Below are 20,364 nucleotides of genomic sequence, written 5' to 3' on the forward strand. Positions count from 1 at the left end.
AGTACTTATTATTTTTTATCAAATACAATGTTGCCTTTTTAACTTTCCTAACATCCACTAAATCTTGCCAGATTTTCTTACTCTTTGTCGGAACACCATTAACTATGATAACCAGAGGTTCCTCTTCTACTTTCTCTACTCCAATTGTATTAATGTTTTTCTTCATATCCAAAGGCAAATAAACAACCCTTCCCTTTAATCCTCTCTGTAAATCCGATGGAGGCAACTTCCCTGTCTTTGGCTCCATTCGTACAATAGCCTGGAAGGGATGGACACTTTGAATCAAAATAGATTCATAAGTATTTAAATCCTTCAATTCATAAGGAATGTCATCTAATTCCAGATTATTATAAACCGCTCTAGCAGGCATCTGGTTTTGGTTTAATTTGTTATAGCAATAAGTACACATACGTTGGTCTGCTCCCAAATCAAAACAATTTTCTACCATCAAGTATGTGGCAAAATCCTTCCATTCACTATTGTTTTCCATATCACTCTTTGCATATATATCCACTAACTTAGTCTGATTCTTATAATAAGTCCGTCGACAACACACACAAGTGAAAGTAGGCCTCTCACTTGATTTCACCATAAACGTGGAAATTTCCTTGTGAAACTATCTGTACTGAAAATCTGTTCACTGTCTTCCACATTACCTTCTTCTAGTGGTTCAATATCAACATTGTTCTCTTTACCAGCAAAATAACAGAACTCAATTTCTTGACAAATATTCTTCACATCTACTTCAGAACCATGCAAAAGAGCTCTGCTTAATTTTTTAAGCATAATTGCCGGACTCTTAGCATAATACAACATTCTAACTAATTTCCTCACTTTATTATGATGCACTGCTAGCATCCTGAAATGATGAAATACACTCTGGCATACTCTCCTAGAAAGACAAGCCAGTGAATGACCACGCAAACCTGTCACTTGTCTCACTCTGCAAGGATCTAATTCTTGCAACAACTTTATTTTTTGCTTTACACTTTTCTTATGAAATGTCCGTATAAAATCACAAAGCAAATTGATGGAATCCTGTCGCACACTGCAAATAGAACTACACTTCTAGGTGTACACTGGTCCCTTCGGATGTCTCCCTAAAACCTCATCACTTAGCGCCTCTTCTGCATCTGCAGACACAAGTATTTCTTTTTCAACCGGATGACCATCTTTTACCTCATATGCTTGACCACTGCTGTCAACTGCATGCACCAAAACATTGTCCTGAAAATAACTCTCCTCATTAAAAAATGCCTCACTATTTGAACTATGCATCCATTCTCCTAAGAAAACTTCACAAAAATTACTTCGATTAACTTCTCTCTTCCATCTACTATTAGATTTGAAAACATAGATTACCTTGTTTAGTTTCCTAATTCTAATAATTACCAAAAGAAATAACTTTCGCTTGATTTCGAAAGCCTGATCAATAATTTTCTCTACATTTTTCTTTTTCTTATAAAATGACACTTTCTGTTGACCTTTTTTAAATTGTTTTTGCAAATTGACAATTACCCTGTTGCGGAACATTCGCTTACGAATGTCCCTGAAAATATTTGCCCTTCTACTGCCATGCACAGAGTTATCTCCTGCTCTAGCACAAACTTTTTTCACGGGCCTTTCCTTTCCAATTAAATTGGCTCTCTTTTTCTGGACTAAAACTTGTTCTGTAGTTATACTTTTGTTTCTACAATTGTTTTTAAGGAATGATTTTGTTCTGTCTTTGACGTTTCGTAGCCTTTCGAATTTTATCCTTAGACGGCATTGTCTAATTTCCCAATAATCTGCAGTTGAATCTGTGGTGAAATATAATAAAAAATGTTATTAACCACTATTACCAAACAGTAAATCAATAACAGTAAGAACTAGATTCAACAATGCTATAAAAATAAATAAAAAGAATTCACAAGGGTGCAGGGGGTATCACTTTGACACCCTCTGGCACCCTCAAAACAGGCACAGGTGCCATGTGGCAGGCAAACCAGCCCTAAGGGCAGGTCTGCCTTTCACATGACATAGGTGTGCGAGCACACATGTGCATGCACACCGGAATCGGTATTTTACCATGAAGTTTGATTTCATGCTAAAATACCGATTCGTTAAGGCCTTTGGGACTCAGAAGACTCCCCCCTACATAGCAAATTTACAGAATCGGTAAAATTACCGATTCGGTATTTTACCGAATCAATAATTTTTCCGATTCTGTAAATGTAGATTTACCTACATGTGGCCTTGGATTTAGGCCCCTACATACCGATTGGCCATTTAACGGTCGGAAACGGCCGAAATCGGCCGTAACCGGTCGGTAAATGGCCTGAAACGACCACCTACATCGGGCCCTAAGTGGGCATGCATTTGATTTCAAACAAAGTTTTAAAACATTTTATGTAAAACAATAATACACCTACATTCAAGGGGAACAGACTTAAAATGCCTTAATACACATGAAAAAGTTTTTTTAAGGAACTTGCACCTTTTTTTCAATAACTTTTAACATGGCTATGTAACTCAAACAATCAAAATGAAAATTTGCCAGGCACACATGGGGGCGTATTTACAAGGGCCTTGCACTACGAGGAAAGTGACTTCAAACGACCAGAAACACATGGGGACGTATTTACAAGGCCCTTGAACCCGGGGGAAGTGACTTGAAATTGCTCAGCACACATCGGAGGGTATTTACAATGCCCGTTCAACACTTATGCATCATTCTCTTTTAACATGGCTATGTAACTCAAACAAATAATCATTCCTATGGGCTTTGAAGTCCATAGGAATGATTAGGCATTACGGATTCGGTATTTACCGAATCGGTAATTAAAGAATTCACAAGGGTGCAGGGGGTATCACTTTGACACCCTCTGGCACCCTCAAAACAGGCACAGGTGCCATGTGGCAGGCATACCTGCCCTAAGGGCAGATCTGCCTTTCACATGACATAGGTGTGCATGCACACATGTGTATGCACACTGGAATCGGTATTTTACCATGAAGTTTGATTTCATGCTAAAATACCGATTCGTTAAGGCCTTTGGGACTCAGAAGAGTCCCCCCTACATAGCAAATTTACAGAATCGATAAAATTACCGATTCAGTATTTTACCGAACCAATAATTTTTCCGATTCTGTAAATGAAGAATGCAAAATTGCCTTTGAAAGCAGAATGCAGACACTTGACGCAAAACATCATTTTAAATACACAGCTGACTTTCTTATTTACGCAAAAAAGCATACTACTCTTTAACTAAAATATATAAACGATAACTCACCTTTACAAATTCTTTTTGAAATTGAAAACAGTCTCAGAAACACACCAATTATTCTGTACCAGAATTAAAGGTATGCACTCCAGAGGCTGGAACCAACAAAGGCACCGAAACGCTGATTTTCAACACACATATCTCTCATGTCAGCCAATAACTTTTTTCAAATCAACACCCTTCCCCCCTCTGCCCTTTCTACCTCTTTTCCATAGCAACTACCGCCTGCCAGACCTGTCATGGCCACAAGTTCACACAACAATGTTTCAAATGAACTCTGAACTCTCAGTACACCTGCTAATCCACTCCAATCTTTCATAACAACATTTTTAAATAACCATTCAAAATACATTTTTCAAAGAACACATCCATGCACCCTAACTTTCTGTTTTCAGCAATGGAAATACACCAATCACTGCTAATGAATCATTTGCACTTAAACTCCACAGTTTTTTACATTACAAACATCACTATTTCAACTGCCATTTCATTCCCACACTTCATCTGACTGCAGCAAAAACTCCTCTAGCTATGTTTTCAGTCTGGATTCTTGGACATAGCTACATCCAGTGGGCTCACAGGTATGCTGATAACAGAAATTTACACAACCTCGATTTACAAAATGTGGAAATCAAATGGATTGGTCGAAGAGGATTGAAATGTCACCAATTGATACCATTGGTGAAAACCTTTTTACATTTGCCAACCCCTGACCTCATAATAGTGCACTGTGGAGGAAACGATTTGGGCACTTTGACTGGGGTAGGTCTGGAAATGCTTTTAAAGGACACCTTTGAGCAATTGATGACACTTTTTACTCAAACTGCCTTGGTATATTCCAATATATGCCAAAGACAAAAATGGAGGTGGTCCAATCAATTTTGTCCACAAATTGAGAAATCGAGGAAGCATGTAAATAAGTCTGTTTCAGCTTACATGAGGGACCATGGAATGGGCTGCATCTACAACAATAACTTGCGTTACTACATGCAAGATATCTACAGAGGAGATGGTGTGCATTTCTCAGATGAGGGAAACAGAGTTTTCATACTAAATTTAAGAATGTGTATTGGTTCCTACTTATAAGTTTCTAGAACATACACAGAACCCAAAAGCTCTTTTCAGAGCTACCTTAACTTAGTGTACTCTTTTGAAATTTCGAATGTACCTTTTTTTCACTTATTTTCACCTATATTCGCTTCCCGGTACGCTACCCAGTTCGCGTACCGGCAGCTAACCACGCGAAAAAAAACAATTTTTTTTATCGACATATATGAGCCTCCTCAGCCACCCTCAGAAAACTTAGGGAAACAGCATACGTCTAAAGTACCCCAATCTACCCATTCTGAACATTATTTACCCTCTATCTTATATCTCAATTCTACCGAAACACAAAATGGAGGACTCCCGTAACACTGCAAGTTCGTGTACCGGGAAACGCACTGACATAGCACTCGCTCAAAAAAGGTGGGAAAGTAATTTACAGAAAAACTACTGGAGACACTTTCACCAATTAAACAGTAGCTCATACTACATACCAATCCCTACCATTTTCACAAATTTAGTTGGAAATGACAACCAATTAAAATATTATTTTCAATTTCTACTATTATATCATGACATTTGATTGGTTATGTACCTGAATATATATAAACAAAGAGAGAGAAACACAGCCTTTTTGACTACTACTTCGTGAAGTGCAGAACAACAAAATATCAACTGATAACTTCAAGTTATATTTAAAAGGTAAGATATTATTTTTAAAACTGAAGTATGTTCTGTACTGAAAGCTAATTAGAAAAACATTTTCAGACAGTTTTATTCTTTCACTCTGTAATACTTATAGAATAAAATAGACTTCTCTGTTTTAGTTATGGCAGTGCCAGTCCAAGGATTTGCAAGGCCCTGGGCTAAAAGGGAACGTGTGCAAGGCCCCCTCCAAATTACATAACTGGCCACTTACAAGGAGAACATTCACAGACACTGTGGGGGCCCCATTGTCCAGCATTTTGACGCCCCGACAGTTTTAACTTTTAATCCACACGCATTTCTCACACCTTCATAGGTGTGAGAATTGATTGTGGTCTAAAAGTTAAAACTGAGGGTGCGCCAAAATGCTGGACAATGGGCCCCCCACAGTGTCTGTGAATGGTCTCCTTGCAATTGAGCGAGCGTCTCCTTCTTCCTCCCCTATACCTCCTGACACCATCCATGAGAGGCCCAAGGAGGGGGCCCCCGCCAATGGACCTTAATTGCAGGCGACACCTTTCTTTGTGATAGATCTCCAGGAAAATAAAAGGACACATCACCAGTGCGTGGCCCCATGCTGGTGGGCTGAGTGCGAGGCCCTGAGCGGCAGCCCACGCTGCCCATGCCTAGCGCCGGCCCTGAGTTAAGGATAGAGTTAGACTTCTCTAGTATAATTCAGAATTGACTAAGAGTTTATTTGATAATGTTCTTCATATTTCTACTTCCAATTTGATACCATACACTGCCCAAAGAAAAAAACACTGTTTAAATAACCAAACTGCCTGTCTGTACTGAAACCCAACAGTGCCCTATCTGTACTGATATATTTATTTTTTATGCAATTTACAGCAAGAAAATGGAAGGACAACAAAATGAAATTAATATTTCATTTGAAATTAATATGGAAAACAATCCTAAGGAAGACAAAGATGAAATAGACTTTTTGGATCACTCTCTGGACCAAGACTTAATTAATTGTGTAGAAGAAATTGAATCATGGAATGAAAAGGACGACATACCTGATGAATTAATGTTGGAAATTCGTTTAGATTTTGAAAAATCACAACAATAAATTTTTATTTAAAAATTAAAAATAGTTTGAGACATTGTTCTTTTTTATATGTAAATTATGAAATAGTACCAAAATAGATATAATATTAAGTGAGACTTAAAATATACTGTGCAACTTTTTTGTGTTACATACTAACTTTGTTCATAGTTACTTCCTTTCTCCCACTATATAATCCCCAATGTGTATTTAACATCTCTTTATCATCTCCTGCCACCATGTTGTTTCGGCTTTCCAGACAGACTATGGTATGAATTCCATATACCACAATAACTTCTTTAACAACAAGCAAGATATCTACAAAGGAGACGGCGTTTATTAAATTATAGACTCTACATTGATACCTACATGTAGCTACGTAAATAAAAATAAACAAAAAAAACAACAAAACGAACAATCAATAAACATACAATAAGTTAAAAGTCAATCATTCTTGTTTCCTTATAGTACGCTCCCCAGACCGCTTTCCGGTACGCGAACCGGGCGCACCCCACGAAAAAAACATTTTTTTAAATTTTTTTTGGGCCCCTCGGGGCACTTTAATATCCCCCTCATCAATCCTAGGGGGTCAGAAGGGGTCTACCTTGCCCCCTTTCCTTCATTTCCCCCTTCGTTTTGGCCTCCTCTTGTCTCTCCATCCTACCGAGAGACAAGATGGCGGCCGCTACGGACTGTTTAGAATGTTGACAGACACCGGAGAGCCAATCAGCTTCGCTTCGCAAAGCTCTGTTACGCGAAAAGTACGCGAACTAGTGCGCTATCAAGGACGCTGTCACAGATATATCTGTTTTTTTAAACGTTAATTTCTCAAAATCCACTGGAGCACATATATTGAGACCCAGCAAAGGCACATCGGGCTAACAGTCCCTACAATTTTGCCAAGTTTCGTGCAAATCCATTCAGCCGTTCGAGCTAAAAGTGAGGCCAAACGCCCTATGGAAAAATGAATGGGAAAAACGCGTTTTGGGACCCTCCTTTTTTCACAGCCCCCCCCTTGACGAAACCCCCCCAGATTTTCAGGGGCTGATCAGAAACAAAATGTGCAATTTTCCTGAGAATTTCAGCCGATTCCGTCCACAAACGCCAAAGTTATTAGACATAGAATTTTCAAAAGTTCCATAGAGAAAAAATCCTAACTATATATACCTACTGGCGACCGCCAGTAGGTAATATATATATATATATATTTTTTTTTTGGGGGGGGACACTGAGGAAGCCGTTTCACGGCGAAACGCGTTTGTCTTTTTATGGGGTAGGGGGTCTGCCAATAAATCAAGAGAAGTAACCACCAGCTTGGAGTGACGTCTGCTTTTTTTGAATTAAGCGAGCGTGTATCGATATATATATATATATATATATATATATATATATATATATATATATATATATATAAACATCTGGGGAACATTCCATTTCAGATAAAGAAGTGAAGAAATCTATCTACCAACGTCACTCTGTTTTGTCTGTTCACATGCCAATCACACTGATCCAGGAAGCGATAAAAGCATTTGCCAAACCAAGTGAAGTGTTGCATCATTTGGATAAGTAAAATACCACCCAAGCCCTACTGGAATGCAGTACCAGTCAACGCTGACACATATTTCACTCTCCTTGGAGTTTATGAGAGAAGAGAAGGTAATAAGTTGCTCCACTTACCTGCACAAACTCATCCTGATGAATATCAATATGGCTGAAGATTCGGTCCAGCAAGCCCGAGGGCTGGAGCTTCGACATTTCCGAGCTAAGAGGCATCAGTAGGAGCAAAATGTTGAGTATCTGAAAAGGAGAAATAAAGAGCTGCGTGACACAACACTAAACGCTTCACCAAAAACAGATGTTGCTTATTATAGGTGATTACAGTGACAAATGTGTAAAAAGAAAAAAAGTGCCAGGGCACTCCTCAGGAGTCCACTGCCGCTTGCACCTCACATTGCGCCTGCCATGCTGCCAATGATAGTAACAACACAACTCCTATCCATTACACTCCTAAAAGCTTGACAGTTTGCACTAGTTCAGGCCCCCATAACTATAAGAATGGCTTGAACAGCAGGTAAAAGTCATTTTTAATATATATTAAATTAGTAATTACCTGTTGTTGTGATCATCTCTAAATTAGCCAAACAGCCCCACCTTGTGGCAGACTGTCACAAGCACCGGTAATGGCAATTAAGTGCTGGTGCCGAGCCCTGGAAACCAGTGGATCAAATTACGCACTGGAGGGCCAATTGACAGAACTAATCTGAGATGAAATCCTAAACTTACTACTTTTGGTATTCACAGAAGTCATTTAGTAGTAGTAAAGTTAGGATTCCTAACTTTACGACTACTAAACTGAGATACAATCCTAAACTTACTACTTTTGGTTTTCACAGAAGGCATTTAGTAGTAGTAAAGTTAGGACTCCTAACTTTACTACTACTAAATGCCTTCTGTGAATACTAAAAGTAGTAAGTTTAGGGTTTTATCTCAGATTAGTTCTGTGAATCGGCCTCTGGGTGATTACAAACAGGGATTAAATAAGTGAGTTAGCTCCTGATGTACCTTACCTACCTGGGGACACCAGACATCAAGGCAAGTTGATGTCATGTTCGGCATGCAGAATAGGACAAGGAATATGCTTGATGCCAACTACAGAGCTGCTGTTTCTTGATAAATTAGATAGAATTACAGTGTAACAAACTTCCACCATGGATTCTTCTTCTTTCAATATCACAGCAGGCAAATATTCTTCCTGATAGGAAGATGTCTACTATTACAGAGGTATGAAAAACTACTTTTACCATGCTTTTCTAAAGGTCACAAACTGTTCACTTGATTAACTAATTCCATTCAGTATCACTGCCCCTGAAGATTTGTTTTAAACAGATTAGGACGCACAGAGGAGGCTATGTGACTTTTCCAGAAGGAATCATTAGCCTTAGTTATACCACCAATTTTCCAGGCACTATGCCATTTTGCATTCCTGACCAGGCTCTGACTCGACTAACTCCCATTGGACCTACCTTGAAGTAGTCAGAATCTTCAGCCTGAGATGTGCCAAGCCCCCTGCAAGCACTGAAATATACTCGTTGATCAACAGTCTTTAATTGCAATAACCACCTTCACACCGACAAAGACCTACCATACACCAAATGGCAATGCGAATTTCTATCTACATCACTCCATAGCAGAATTCGACCATGATTAACCATGACTTTCCAAAATCATGCACTACGTAATGTAACACCAAACATGCATGGGCATATTTACAATGAAGTGGCGGAGCTTTGGAATTAGCCTTCTTGGCTTAACGCAGCACTCCTCCACTTCAGAAACGCAGTGCTGCACCATATTTACAAGAATACGGTGCAGCCCTGCATTTTCCCCTATGCTAGTGCTAAACTTAGCAGCATAGTGCCAATGCAGGCACCCTTGAACCATAGTGCAAGGGTGTCTGCGTTGAGGGAAAGCTCTCCCTTCCTGCACATAAACAATCTTGAAATGTTGTTTTGTAACTTTTATGTGCGCTGCTTAATGCAGCACACATAAAAGGTGCAAAATGTCTTCTTTTTTTGATGGTTTATGTGCAGGAAGGGACATGCAATTCACTGGACTTAACTTTGGCGCAGCCTCCTATTTACGCCACCCTTGTAAATAAGAGGCAGCGTCAAAATCAATAGGTGTTGCCGTGGAACGCCCACCACAACACCCATTGCCCTCTCCGTTCACTCTAAGTTCAGTATGAAAGGATGCCTTATTTACAAGGCAGTGTTAAGCCACATTAAGTGGCTTAGCGCTGACTAGTAAATAAGGCGAAGCCCCAATCTTCGACACAACATCACTAATTGTAGATGTCCAGTATTTGTAAAGCGCAAACAATTGCCCAAATGTGTCAAGGCGCTGGGGGCCGACGGGAAGATTAAGCAAGCTATTGCCCAGAGTCACATGGTGCTGGGATGATCTGCCGCCGGTGCCTGAGATCCAACTGTGAGCCCCTGGGTTTCGGAGTTAGCTGCCCTGGACGCTGAGCCACACCTGTGATGCTGTGGTGATGATAGGGGCTTGTAAATATGCCTCACAGAGTTAACACCTGCACCCTGGCAATTTAGATCGCGTTCACCATCAGGCATTAGGGAACCAATATTTTCAGATGATCTAAATATCATTTGAGTAAACAAGCACTACAACTCTTATATAGAATTCTAAAATGTAACACCTTATATAAACAAGTAAAGCGCACAGCACACAATCCAGACAGCCCATAAGATTATAATGCACAGTTCCGGCTTCTGCCTGCACAACTGAAAGGCTTATGAAAATGCGTATTTAAGATGGCTCACAGTTCTGTAATACCATACAAACGGCATAACGTGTAGAAACAACCATTTGCAATACAATCGGTCTCGCCTTTGGGACCTTACATGTATCTAGCTATGGAGCACATTCACCTGGGTGCTGAAACATTTACGATTCTTTAACATGAGGGAAAAATAAGCACCAAACTGCATGACACGCCAGGTATGGGAACACATGGAGAGAAATATTGCCTTTCAGCTGGAAATGGTATAGTCCAAAGCTCTGTTTTTATTATTAAATTGGGGCCTTCGGTGGTCATATCACTGAAAATACAAGATTTAAAAAATATAATATTGTTTTCGGGTGCTCATAGAAGACAATTTCTATGGACTGGAATCTATAGAATGCTAAAGTGATTCTGGTATTTTATTGACCTCTGATGGTCATTTTCTATCAAGAAAGTTATATAGAGGCAGTTGGCAGAAAAATTAAAAAAATTAAGTCCCTAAGCAGAAAGCAATTCTGGTATTTTACTGACCTCAGCTGGTCATTTTCTATTAAGACAGTTAAATTATAGCAGTTGAACAGAAAAAAGTCCCTAACCGGAAGCAGACAAGTCCTAGGGATGCTCTTCAGAGCCCACAAACTACATACACATATAAGTATATAATGAGTACATACTAAAGCATATACAAAAGGTCTTGAATGCTCGGCCTAAAACAAGAAATATCAAGTTACTTTTCATCGTGTTACATCTGTGGACTGCTCAATGGAGGATTTTGGCTAACATTGGGTTGGAGGTTTGGGAATATGAAAAGATATGCGTGCTATATGAGAAACTGTAAATGTGTGGAATGGTTTTTCAACATTAAGTGCCTTGCTGCTTTCATCACTAAAGGCTGCTGTCACAAGAATGCCCCAGCATGGTACAGCAAGGTGCCTAAAAGGATATTGTCAATTTTTTCCATCAACACTGCCATATTTTGCACCTATATTTTGCTAGATGTTGCTGTTTTTTTTTAAATTCTGAAGTGCAGTAAGCTCTGCTGACCAGGCGCCAGTGCATGTGCTCTGATCCATTAGAGTGTATGTATAATTGGCTAATCTCTGATTAGCATCTTTAAGTTACCTATATGTTCATTGTATTTGGTACAAAGTGTACCCACAGCTAGAAAGTTAAAGTTAAGTTACAAGGCATGCTTTTACATAGCAGTTTTTACAACGCAATTACTATTACATCGCATGACTTTACAATGCATACCATTCCAACCACTCTATTACAACGCATACCATTACAGCGCATACCATTACAACGGATAATACTTTTAGTGCAACAGTAGGGTAAGTGTTGATTAGCGTAGCGGTAAAAATTACTATTTCCACTCCAGTGAGTGCACAGTAGGGAAAGTGTTGGATCGTATAGGGGTAAAAATTACAATTTCCACTCCAGTGAGTGCAACAGTAGGGAAAGTGTTGGATAGCGTAGGGGTAAAAATTATTATTCCAAACTACCCCAAAACCCGTACCCACCCTAAAACGTAAAATTCTCCATTACTAACCTTATAATGCGTTGTGATGGCATGCGCTTTAATGGCATGCGTTGTAACACATATGTTGTAATGGCATGAGTTGTAATGGTATGCGATGTAAGGGCATTTGCATTGTAAAACTTTCGTTGTAAAGGCATTGCGATGTAATGCCTGCGTTGTAATGGACGTTTCCCCTGCCACTGTAGTCAGTCAGGCTAACATACTTCATTTGGCATTATTTCAACGCATAAAAAGTACAAATATAAAAACAAGTTAAAAAACATTGGGGCATATTACCAAGCAATAGCGATAATTATCGCTATTGCTTGGTTAGAGACAATAAATTACAGCTAAGCGCAGCGCTTTTTATCACAGATAAACCTTTGTATTACCAAGGTTTATCGCAAATGCGATAAACATCAGCCGCAATGCATGAATATCGCTGAAAAGTCAGCGATATTCATGCATTACCGAGCTAATGCTCTTAGCCATGTTATCCACCTCCCATTGGATAACATGGCTAAGAACTGCTCAGGGCAGGTGTTAGCTTTTGGAGATATTCGCGCTTAGCTTTCCAGTCGCTAACATCTTGTCACGCCCACTTTGCATGTCATTAGTGATAAATATCACTGACATGCAAAGTGGGGCCCAAGATGGTCGCTATCTCCTACTAGCTGTCGCTAACTGGTGTTAGCGACAGCTAGGTAATAGGGAGATAATTTTATCTCCGCTTTCTTGGCTTTTAAAGCCAAAAAAGCGGAGATAAACCCCCTTGATAATATGCCCCTTTGCATCTATAAAATATCTAAAATACATTACACCATATAAGATAAAGCCATAATTTCATAACTTCATCAATGTAGGATAAAACAATCCGTTAAAAGGAAACAGTTATAAAGGTAGACGTCTTCTACTAGCCACTGCTCATAGGTAGGATGCGAGGGAATAACACACAGAGGGATCTGAAAACTGATAGATAAAGTGCAGTGCAGGCTTATATTGAGTAAAATTGAACTTCCGTAGCATGGGAACTAACAAAGCTTTCCTTTGGTAGTCTCTCCCATTTCACGGGCATGGGGGGCAGATCATTCACTGTATAGGTGTTAGCTGGGAAACCACACATTAACTGAATGTAGTTCATCCTACATCTAATTAGGATGTATCTGTTCTGTGGGTTCCGTACATATAAGAGATAGGAATGTAATAGTACTTTAGCTGTAGGAAGACGGTTATATGCAATTATTGTTAGTCTGTGTGGGTTTCCCTCCCATTTGTGATTTGCCATTTTTTCCAAGAAAATCTTTTTTAGTTTTACCTTTGAAAACGAGTTACACTGCAGGGGGAACTCGTATAGATGTTGGAGATCTAACTCAATCAAGGTTTTCTTAACATAGTTTAACCAAGGGATCTTATGGGCATAATTCAGTTTTAAGCAGTTCCTTAGGATCACCTGGTTCAGTTGTAAGCATTGTCTTGACCAAACAGAAAGTCATAACAACAGGAGAGCCAATCTAATCACATCCCCGAGATAATGTAAAGCCAGTTCTGAATGCGGTAGGTAATTTGCACAAGACCGGGGAAGTGAGAGCAGTTTTTTTTACAAAAAAACATTCTCTACAATTTGGAGTGGCGCTGGATCTACTGTTCCCCAGATCGCTGCCCCATAAGTGGCACTTGCCAGCATTTTTCTTCAATAAATATGTAACATTTCTGGCAAGGGCTTAGAGTCAAGTTTTTTAGAGAGGTAAGCCAAACACCACATCCTATTTTCCACAAGGGCCTTTCTGTTTAGTAACATCTTTTTCAGGATAACTTGATATCAAATGTTACTCCCAGATAGGCAAATGAATCAACCACCTCCATTTTCCGATCCTCTATGTTAAAGTTAAAAGGTTTCTTAGCGTGGGGACCGGCAATTAAAATATAGGATTTCGTGACATTAACACTTAGGTCTAGGCTAGCCATATAATGTGAGTAGTCCTGAACACGTTTCTGTAATTGCACATGGGGTCTAGCCAGGACCCAGGAGCACTGCATCATCCACATATGAGAGGATGGGTAAAGGAGATGACTTTATATAAGGAATGTCCTTTGTGGAGTGACCCAAAGTTGCCTCTAGCCCATTAGTGTACAGAGAGAACAGGAGTGGAGCCCGCACACAACCATGTCTTACCCCGCTCGAGATATTAAAGGCCCTTGTTTGCTCTCCACTCCTACTATACTGGACAGATGTTGTTGCTCCTGTGTACAGCTCTCTAATAAAAGCAATGATGGGGGGGTCCACTCCCTTTTCTACCAATATTGCCCATAGTTTACTGTGCAATACACAATCAAAATCAGATGATAAATCCATAAAAGCCATGAATAACCTCCCAACCTTTGCTAGAATAAAGTTGGAAATAATCATGGTTGTGTTTAGGCACTGATCAACAGTGCCCTTTCCTTACCTAAAACCGTACTGGAATACTGCAAATATATTTTTCTCTTGGGCCCAGTTCTCTATCCTGTTTAAGAGCACCCCACCCATTAGTTTTGCTGTACTATCAATTAAGGAGATGGGTCTGTAGTTATTTGGTTCTGCCCTATCTCCCTTTTTATAGATGGGGACAATAACTGACTGCTTCCAAGAGCTGGGGGGGGGGGGAGGGGGTGATCTTAACTGCCACATTAAAAACACTGGTCAATAGTGGAGTCCAGAGCACTTTTGATTCCCGAAATATAGCAGCCAGAACCCTGTCAGGTCCAGGGGCCTTCATAGAGCTAGTCTGGGTAATAAGCTAGGCCGATTTCTTCTATCTGATATAGTAAATCTGAAACTTGTTGAATGTCTGTGCAAGGATCATAGTTACGAATTGCAGCAGGGGTTTCTAATATATTCTGGAAGTGAGGTACTCGGCCTTCTTTTTCAATGTGTGCGTCTAAGGTCAGTGCGCCCTCATGCTTTAAATGGGGGGGCCTTCAGCACTCTCCAGAACTCATGCGAGTCCTTTCTGAGGAGGGCCATCTGAAATCTTCCCAGGCCTTAGAGTTTAACTCTATTACTCTATTCTTTTACTCTATTCTCTCTCGCTCTCTTATAGTTTGTGTGCAGCGAGCGTACACAACCCTTATCCCTCTGGGTTACTCATAAGGCATTATGTAGTTTGGTAGCACCTGTCGCGCAGACATGAATAAACCATGATGTTTGGGTCCTAGCTTCCTTTTTGCGATGGCATGTTAGATTACTTTTAATCCCTTTCAAGATTCCTTCAAAAGTAGTTAGAATCCGATCAGGTGGAGCTCCTACATTAAGGCAGGTCATGAACTCCGAATATTTCTCCACAAGAAGAGTATGGAGGAAGTCATTTCCCACCACCTTGTCCCATTTTAAGATGTACCCATTGTTTCTAGCCAAGATTGGCTTTGGTAAAGGATCTAGTTTGCTGCGGGACTCAATGTCCCACCGGAATTTACAGGTCAGGTATGCATGATCACTAAAAATGGTTAACGCCACACATTTAGTGTTAAGGCTATCACTTAAGGATTCCGATGCAATCATAAAATCAATAGTGGGACCTGTAGAGGTCGAACTGAGTGTATAATCCAGGGTTCCTGTGGTGACATTTATACTGTTTTCAATTCCCATATCCCAGACAACTAAAATCCTATTCAGTGCCTCCCCATAAGGGGAGTGGTTAAAGCGTACCATTTTGTCTCCACAGCTATCAGTTGTCCCACAGGCTGCACTATCCATTAAGTGGCACACCCTAGTATTAAAATCACCCATCCAGTAAATCCTTAGTGCTTTCGGGTGGATAGTGGAGACTTTCACAAGGGCTTTCTCTAACTCATCCTCCACAATGTCCCTCATTCCCTTGAACTTGTTGTAAAAGTTAATTATCAACAAATCCCAATCATCCTGCCCTACTATAATTAGGTTATGAAAATATATGGACTCATGAAAAAACTTTAGGACTCTTAGGGAAAGGGTATGCCCCACTGTAGTCTAGTCCGGCATCTTATAAAATGCCAACAAAATATGACAAAATACACTCTTTTTGTCAAGCCAGGCCTTCCTTTTTAATATTTATAATTCACCCCTAGGGAAGGCTCTTCCGTAACCCACAAGTCTGAGAGCTAAATATTAGCTAGAAGGACATGTTCCTTTTGTGTTTGACATGTACTGACTGTGAAAACTCTAAGTTGTCGTTTTCAGTCTAGCAAGGCTGTAGTCCCATTGGCTAACATTGAGTTAAAATAGCCAACGCACTTAGTTCTAACTTCCATTTAGGACCACCAAACATTGTACACCAAGGTACAAAATTAATTGTTAAATTAAACAAGACTTAATGTGGAAGTCCGATTTAAAGTACCCTTTAATGCAAATGTGACTTTAGAAAATCACTGCGGTCTTGCTCAAAGTTCTGGTAGTTGTTGCTGATTAACTACAGCAGTTGTCACCTGAGAAAGGCTGGTGCCCTCCTGCCAGGAGGTGCTAAGTGCTCTCAGGAAGGGGAACAAAGGGTCTGCTGAGGCAGGAGGTATGACTTGCTCCTGACAGGTTAGCTTTGAATCCACAGATGGCCCGGCTTCAAAGAGGCTACTGCTTCTGAGAAGCAAATGTGAGTCACACCTGAGATTGCCCAATCATTTGTGTAGGCAGACGTGCTGGCATCTCTTTCAGCGGGGGAAAACCTGTTCCAGAACCAATTTTCCAGAAAAGGTGGCTATTTATATTGGACACACTTCAAGGGTTTGGCCATAGCTCCGACACAGGGAAGAAGGACCCGATATATTCAATATGAGCAAAGGGATGCACAGTGGAATTACTTAGAGCCAACCCACAAAAAATGGTGTCAAAAGCTGTAGGGTCGCCCTATGGGAATTGTAGCTCATGCGGCTCCCCAACCACAAACTTGGAATTGACATAAAAGGTAGCATTCCTGACTTCCAGATGCAGAACACTGCTGAACTCGGAAAGGATAGAAGAAGTGCTCCACCTGCTAAACCTGTGGACCTCTGAAAGAAAGTCAGCATCAAGGAAGACTGTATGTGCTGCAAAGCTGGATCAAGACAGGATTTCAAAGAGAGAAGGATTGCTCCTACCTTCGTCTTCATGGCAAGAGACCCTCAAGGGCTGGGCTGCACCCACTCGTGCCAAGGACCAGTTAGTGGACTCCAAGGGCTAGTTGGCTAGCCTACTGTTAAGTTTCAGGGACACAAAAGCTCAAGAGACCTAAACTTGTAAAGTGCCCACCTGACCAGTAGCCACTGGACTTGCCTTGGACTCTGCTGGGGTATCCCGTGAGATTGATTTCTAGCCTCCAAGAAATGCCTCCCAGGTCCTTGACCATTGGTTAGTGCTAGGATGTTTCTCCACAGAGAACTGCAACTTTCAAGCCAAAGGCAAAACATAATGGTTTATTGGTACAAAGTCCAAGGCTGATAGATTACTGCTATTTGCTGGCTCATGTTTAACCTCAAATGGCTTTGAGAACCAAGATTTCACCGGAACGCTGGACTTTGCCTGTCTGTCGACCTCAAGCCCAACACCTGTCTCAAGCTGCAGAAGACAACCCCCTGACCTCACTGTTGTCCAGAAAAAGAATCTGAAAAGTTTCTAAGTATGAAGGTAAAATCTTGACCAGGACCAACTCAGCGCCTACATTCGACCATGACTTCCATCACAGTCAGCCTGAAACTTTGACTTTGCCCCGGACTCTTGCATTTGAGGCTCACAGACTATGGTTAAGAGTGAGATACAATGATTCACAAACTTTTAAAACCAACATTTTAATTAGTGAAAACAATGATTTATTACAGTCTTAGTTCCCTTTATCTGTTTTGTTGTTATTGTGGTGTATATACACACACACACACACTATTCTTATAAATTAGAGTGGGGTTTTTATTGTGCTGTGTTTCTTTAGTATTTCTGTTTTGGTACTAATAAATCCTTTACACTGGTTTTCTTCTGAGGTGAGCCCGACTCCCTCGGTGCCACAACCACACAGGACTGTGCAAAGGGTTGATAAAGAAATCTGACTGTAACCTGATGCATAATAGTGGCACTATTACTTGGTAAGGCCTCCTAGCCATCCCAACTAATAATCCACTTTCTTACAGTGCTACATCTTGAGTGTTCCAATTATTCCCTTTTATTTATTGTACTGGTGTAGTATTATAGCCCTGAGAGAAGTGGGGCTCTTGATCAACAGCAAATATATGACTCAAGTCTTACAGGTTCTAGATATCCAACTGGGTTTTCACAGCTGCAGAATGCAGTTACACAAATACATTTTCAAGAGGGTAGCCTCATATGAAATGGGGGACCATGTACATTTTTACTTAAATTATATAGTTGAAACACTGGCTTTAAAATGAAAATTATACAAGAGGTATTGATCTTGATAAACAGACCAGACAAGAATGCAAGGAGTGGTATGTTGATCAATGTTGGCACATGTAGTGTCCAAACTGCCTCTGCATAGTGAAAAATGAAGTAGGTCTTCTAAATGTAATTGGGGCTCAATGATGTCAAAGAAGGAATGGAGACGGATGTTGGTTGGGCCATGATGCTGTAGGGATGAAAGATTCTGGGCTTTAGGTCCAGACAAGTCACTTTATGGACTTTAAGGAGCAGAGTGAAGCCAAGAGGCTGTAGCAGGAGACACAAGACTGTTGATGCCCAAGGACAAAGAGGCAATAAAGGACTCCCAGCATAGAACAAGATGGAAAACTTGACCACTTCAGAAAAAAAATATTTCCAGACGAGTATGTCACTCACCTATTCATACATTGAAGAGATCCCAACAGCAAAGAAATCCCTGAAGTGGTAAGGAATTAGAGACCAGACCTCTGAATAGACAGGATGTCATCATGACACCTACCCAACTTGAACTCGGACCTTCAAACCCAGTGCAAACCTAACTCTTTTTCAGGAGAACCCTATTAATCGAGTGATTAATTGAGATGCTCAGCATGGAGTTGAGTTCCAGGACAAACTGGCAGAAGGAATTCCGGCTTGACCACTGACCTCTTTAAAACGCACCAGGAGACCATATGTGGGACAGGGATTAAAACACATAAGAAGAAGAATTGCAGCTGCTTATACAACAATTGGTGGAAATAATTGGTGACATGGGGTCACTAGTATGTGTTGAATCGAGTGCGGTAACTGAGAATATAGCATCCCACCTTTTAAGGTCGAGCCTAACAAAGGTGCGGATGCGCTGCTCACTCTGCGAGGCATGGTGTCGAAGGGTATGCTGTAGAAGCCCTGTCCACTTTGCCCATATTTGTCATTGGCTTTGTGTCAGTGTCCTTTGAAAATGCTGGCTTTTGATTAATTATGAGGCTTGTTAGTCCCGCCTTGGTACAGCCTTGTCTCCATTTGTTAACGCCCATAAGGACTGAACCTTTTACTTGGCTAGTTACACTGTGGGCTTTATCTGGTGAGTGAGCACTATTTTGATAATGGACACTGATGTGGCCAATAGCAGCTGCAGTGCTATGCACTCTAAATTGTATGCTTTTTACTTTAATCAGCACGGCGCCTCTTTAGGGACACCTCACTCACTTTATTTATTTATATTTAACATTCATGTTGAGCGCAGCGTCATATTCTGGGACACTGTGCTCTGTTTAATTTTTTAATTTTTTTTTACACTTTCATAATGAGTGCGGTGCCCGCATCAGGGACACTGTGCTCTGTTTGTTTGTTTTTTCGTTTTTTTGCTTTCAAACTGAGCGTGGTGCCGCTTTAAGGGCACTGCGCTCAATGTTAAAGTAAAAAAAAGAAACCGAGCAGCTCCTCACTCAGTTTTAAACGTAACCATTTGCAATGCAATAGGTCTCGCATTTACGCGAGTTTAAGCAACTGCATTTTAAATGACAATGCCTTTTATTTATGTTTTAAAAATACAAAAATAATAGGCATTGTCATTTACAATGCCAATAGCCTAAACTCGCGTAAATGCGAGACCTATTGCATTGCAAAGGCTTGTTTCGATTTCTATACTAACCAGCTAACTTTTGTAAAGAAGAACAATGACTGGTTCTCCAGAGGGGATTCGACATGGCCAGACCACAAGCCAATCGTCTATTAAAACCTCCACATCTCATAGTACAAAATAGATAGAAAGCTATTCAGGTGGTGAAATAGGGAAAAATGTACTCTACGTACTCTGCAAGGATGGGCAAAATCACATTTTACTTCGAGAACTTTTTGCAAAATTATGCTTTTAGAACGAAATGTAGTTTTCAAGAATCTTGTGTGATTTTTTCATGTGAGTTGTGAAGAAATCCTTAGAAATCCTGTGTAGGGAATCCAGGCAACTGAAATTTACATTCACACAGGAATTGGTAATGGCACATAAATTATAAATATACTTTTGTGGGTGATGATCCTGATCATTGCTTTAATATTTCACATCTTTTTGGGCTAGGCTTGGAAGGGCAGTATCATAGGTGACAGTTTTCACCTAAAAAAGTTAATAGT

At 40.3% G+C, this 20,364-nt stretch overlaps 1 protein-coding gene across 2 annotated transcripts in view; it reads right to left on the reverse strand.

The window, feature by feature from the left end:
* LOC147722779 (beta-Ala-His dipeptidase-like) overlaps positions 1–20,364 on the reverse strand; it is a 423,764-nt gene that overhangs the window by 259,276 nt on the left and 144,124 nt on the right. For both annotated transcript variants that reach the window (XM_086965242.1, XM_086965243.1), the window contains exon 2: positions 7,738–7,857. In XM_086965242.1, coding sequence (XP_086821368.1) covers positions 7,738–7,857 — 120 coding nt within the window. The remainder of the gene's footprint in view (positions 1–7,737; positions 7,858–20,364) is intronic.

This window comes from Lissotriton vulgaris, chromosome 4_1 (assembly GCF_964263255.1).
Source record: "Lissotriton vulgaris chromosome 4_1, aLisVul1.2, whole genome shotgun sequence".
In the NCBI taxonomy this organism is placed as follows: Eukaryota; Metazoa; Chordata; class Amphibia; order Caudata; family Salamandridae; genus Lissotriton; species Lissotriton vulgaris.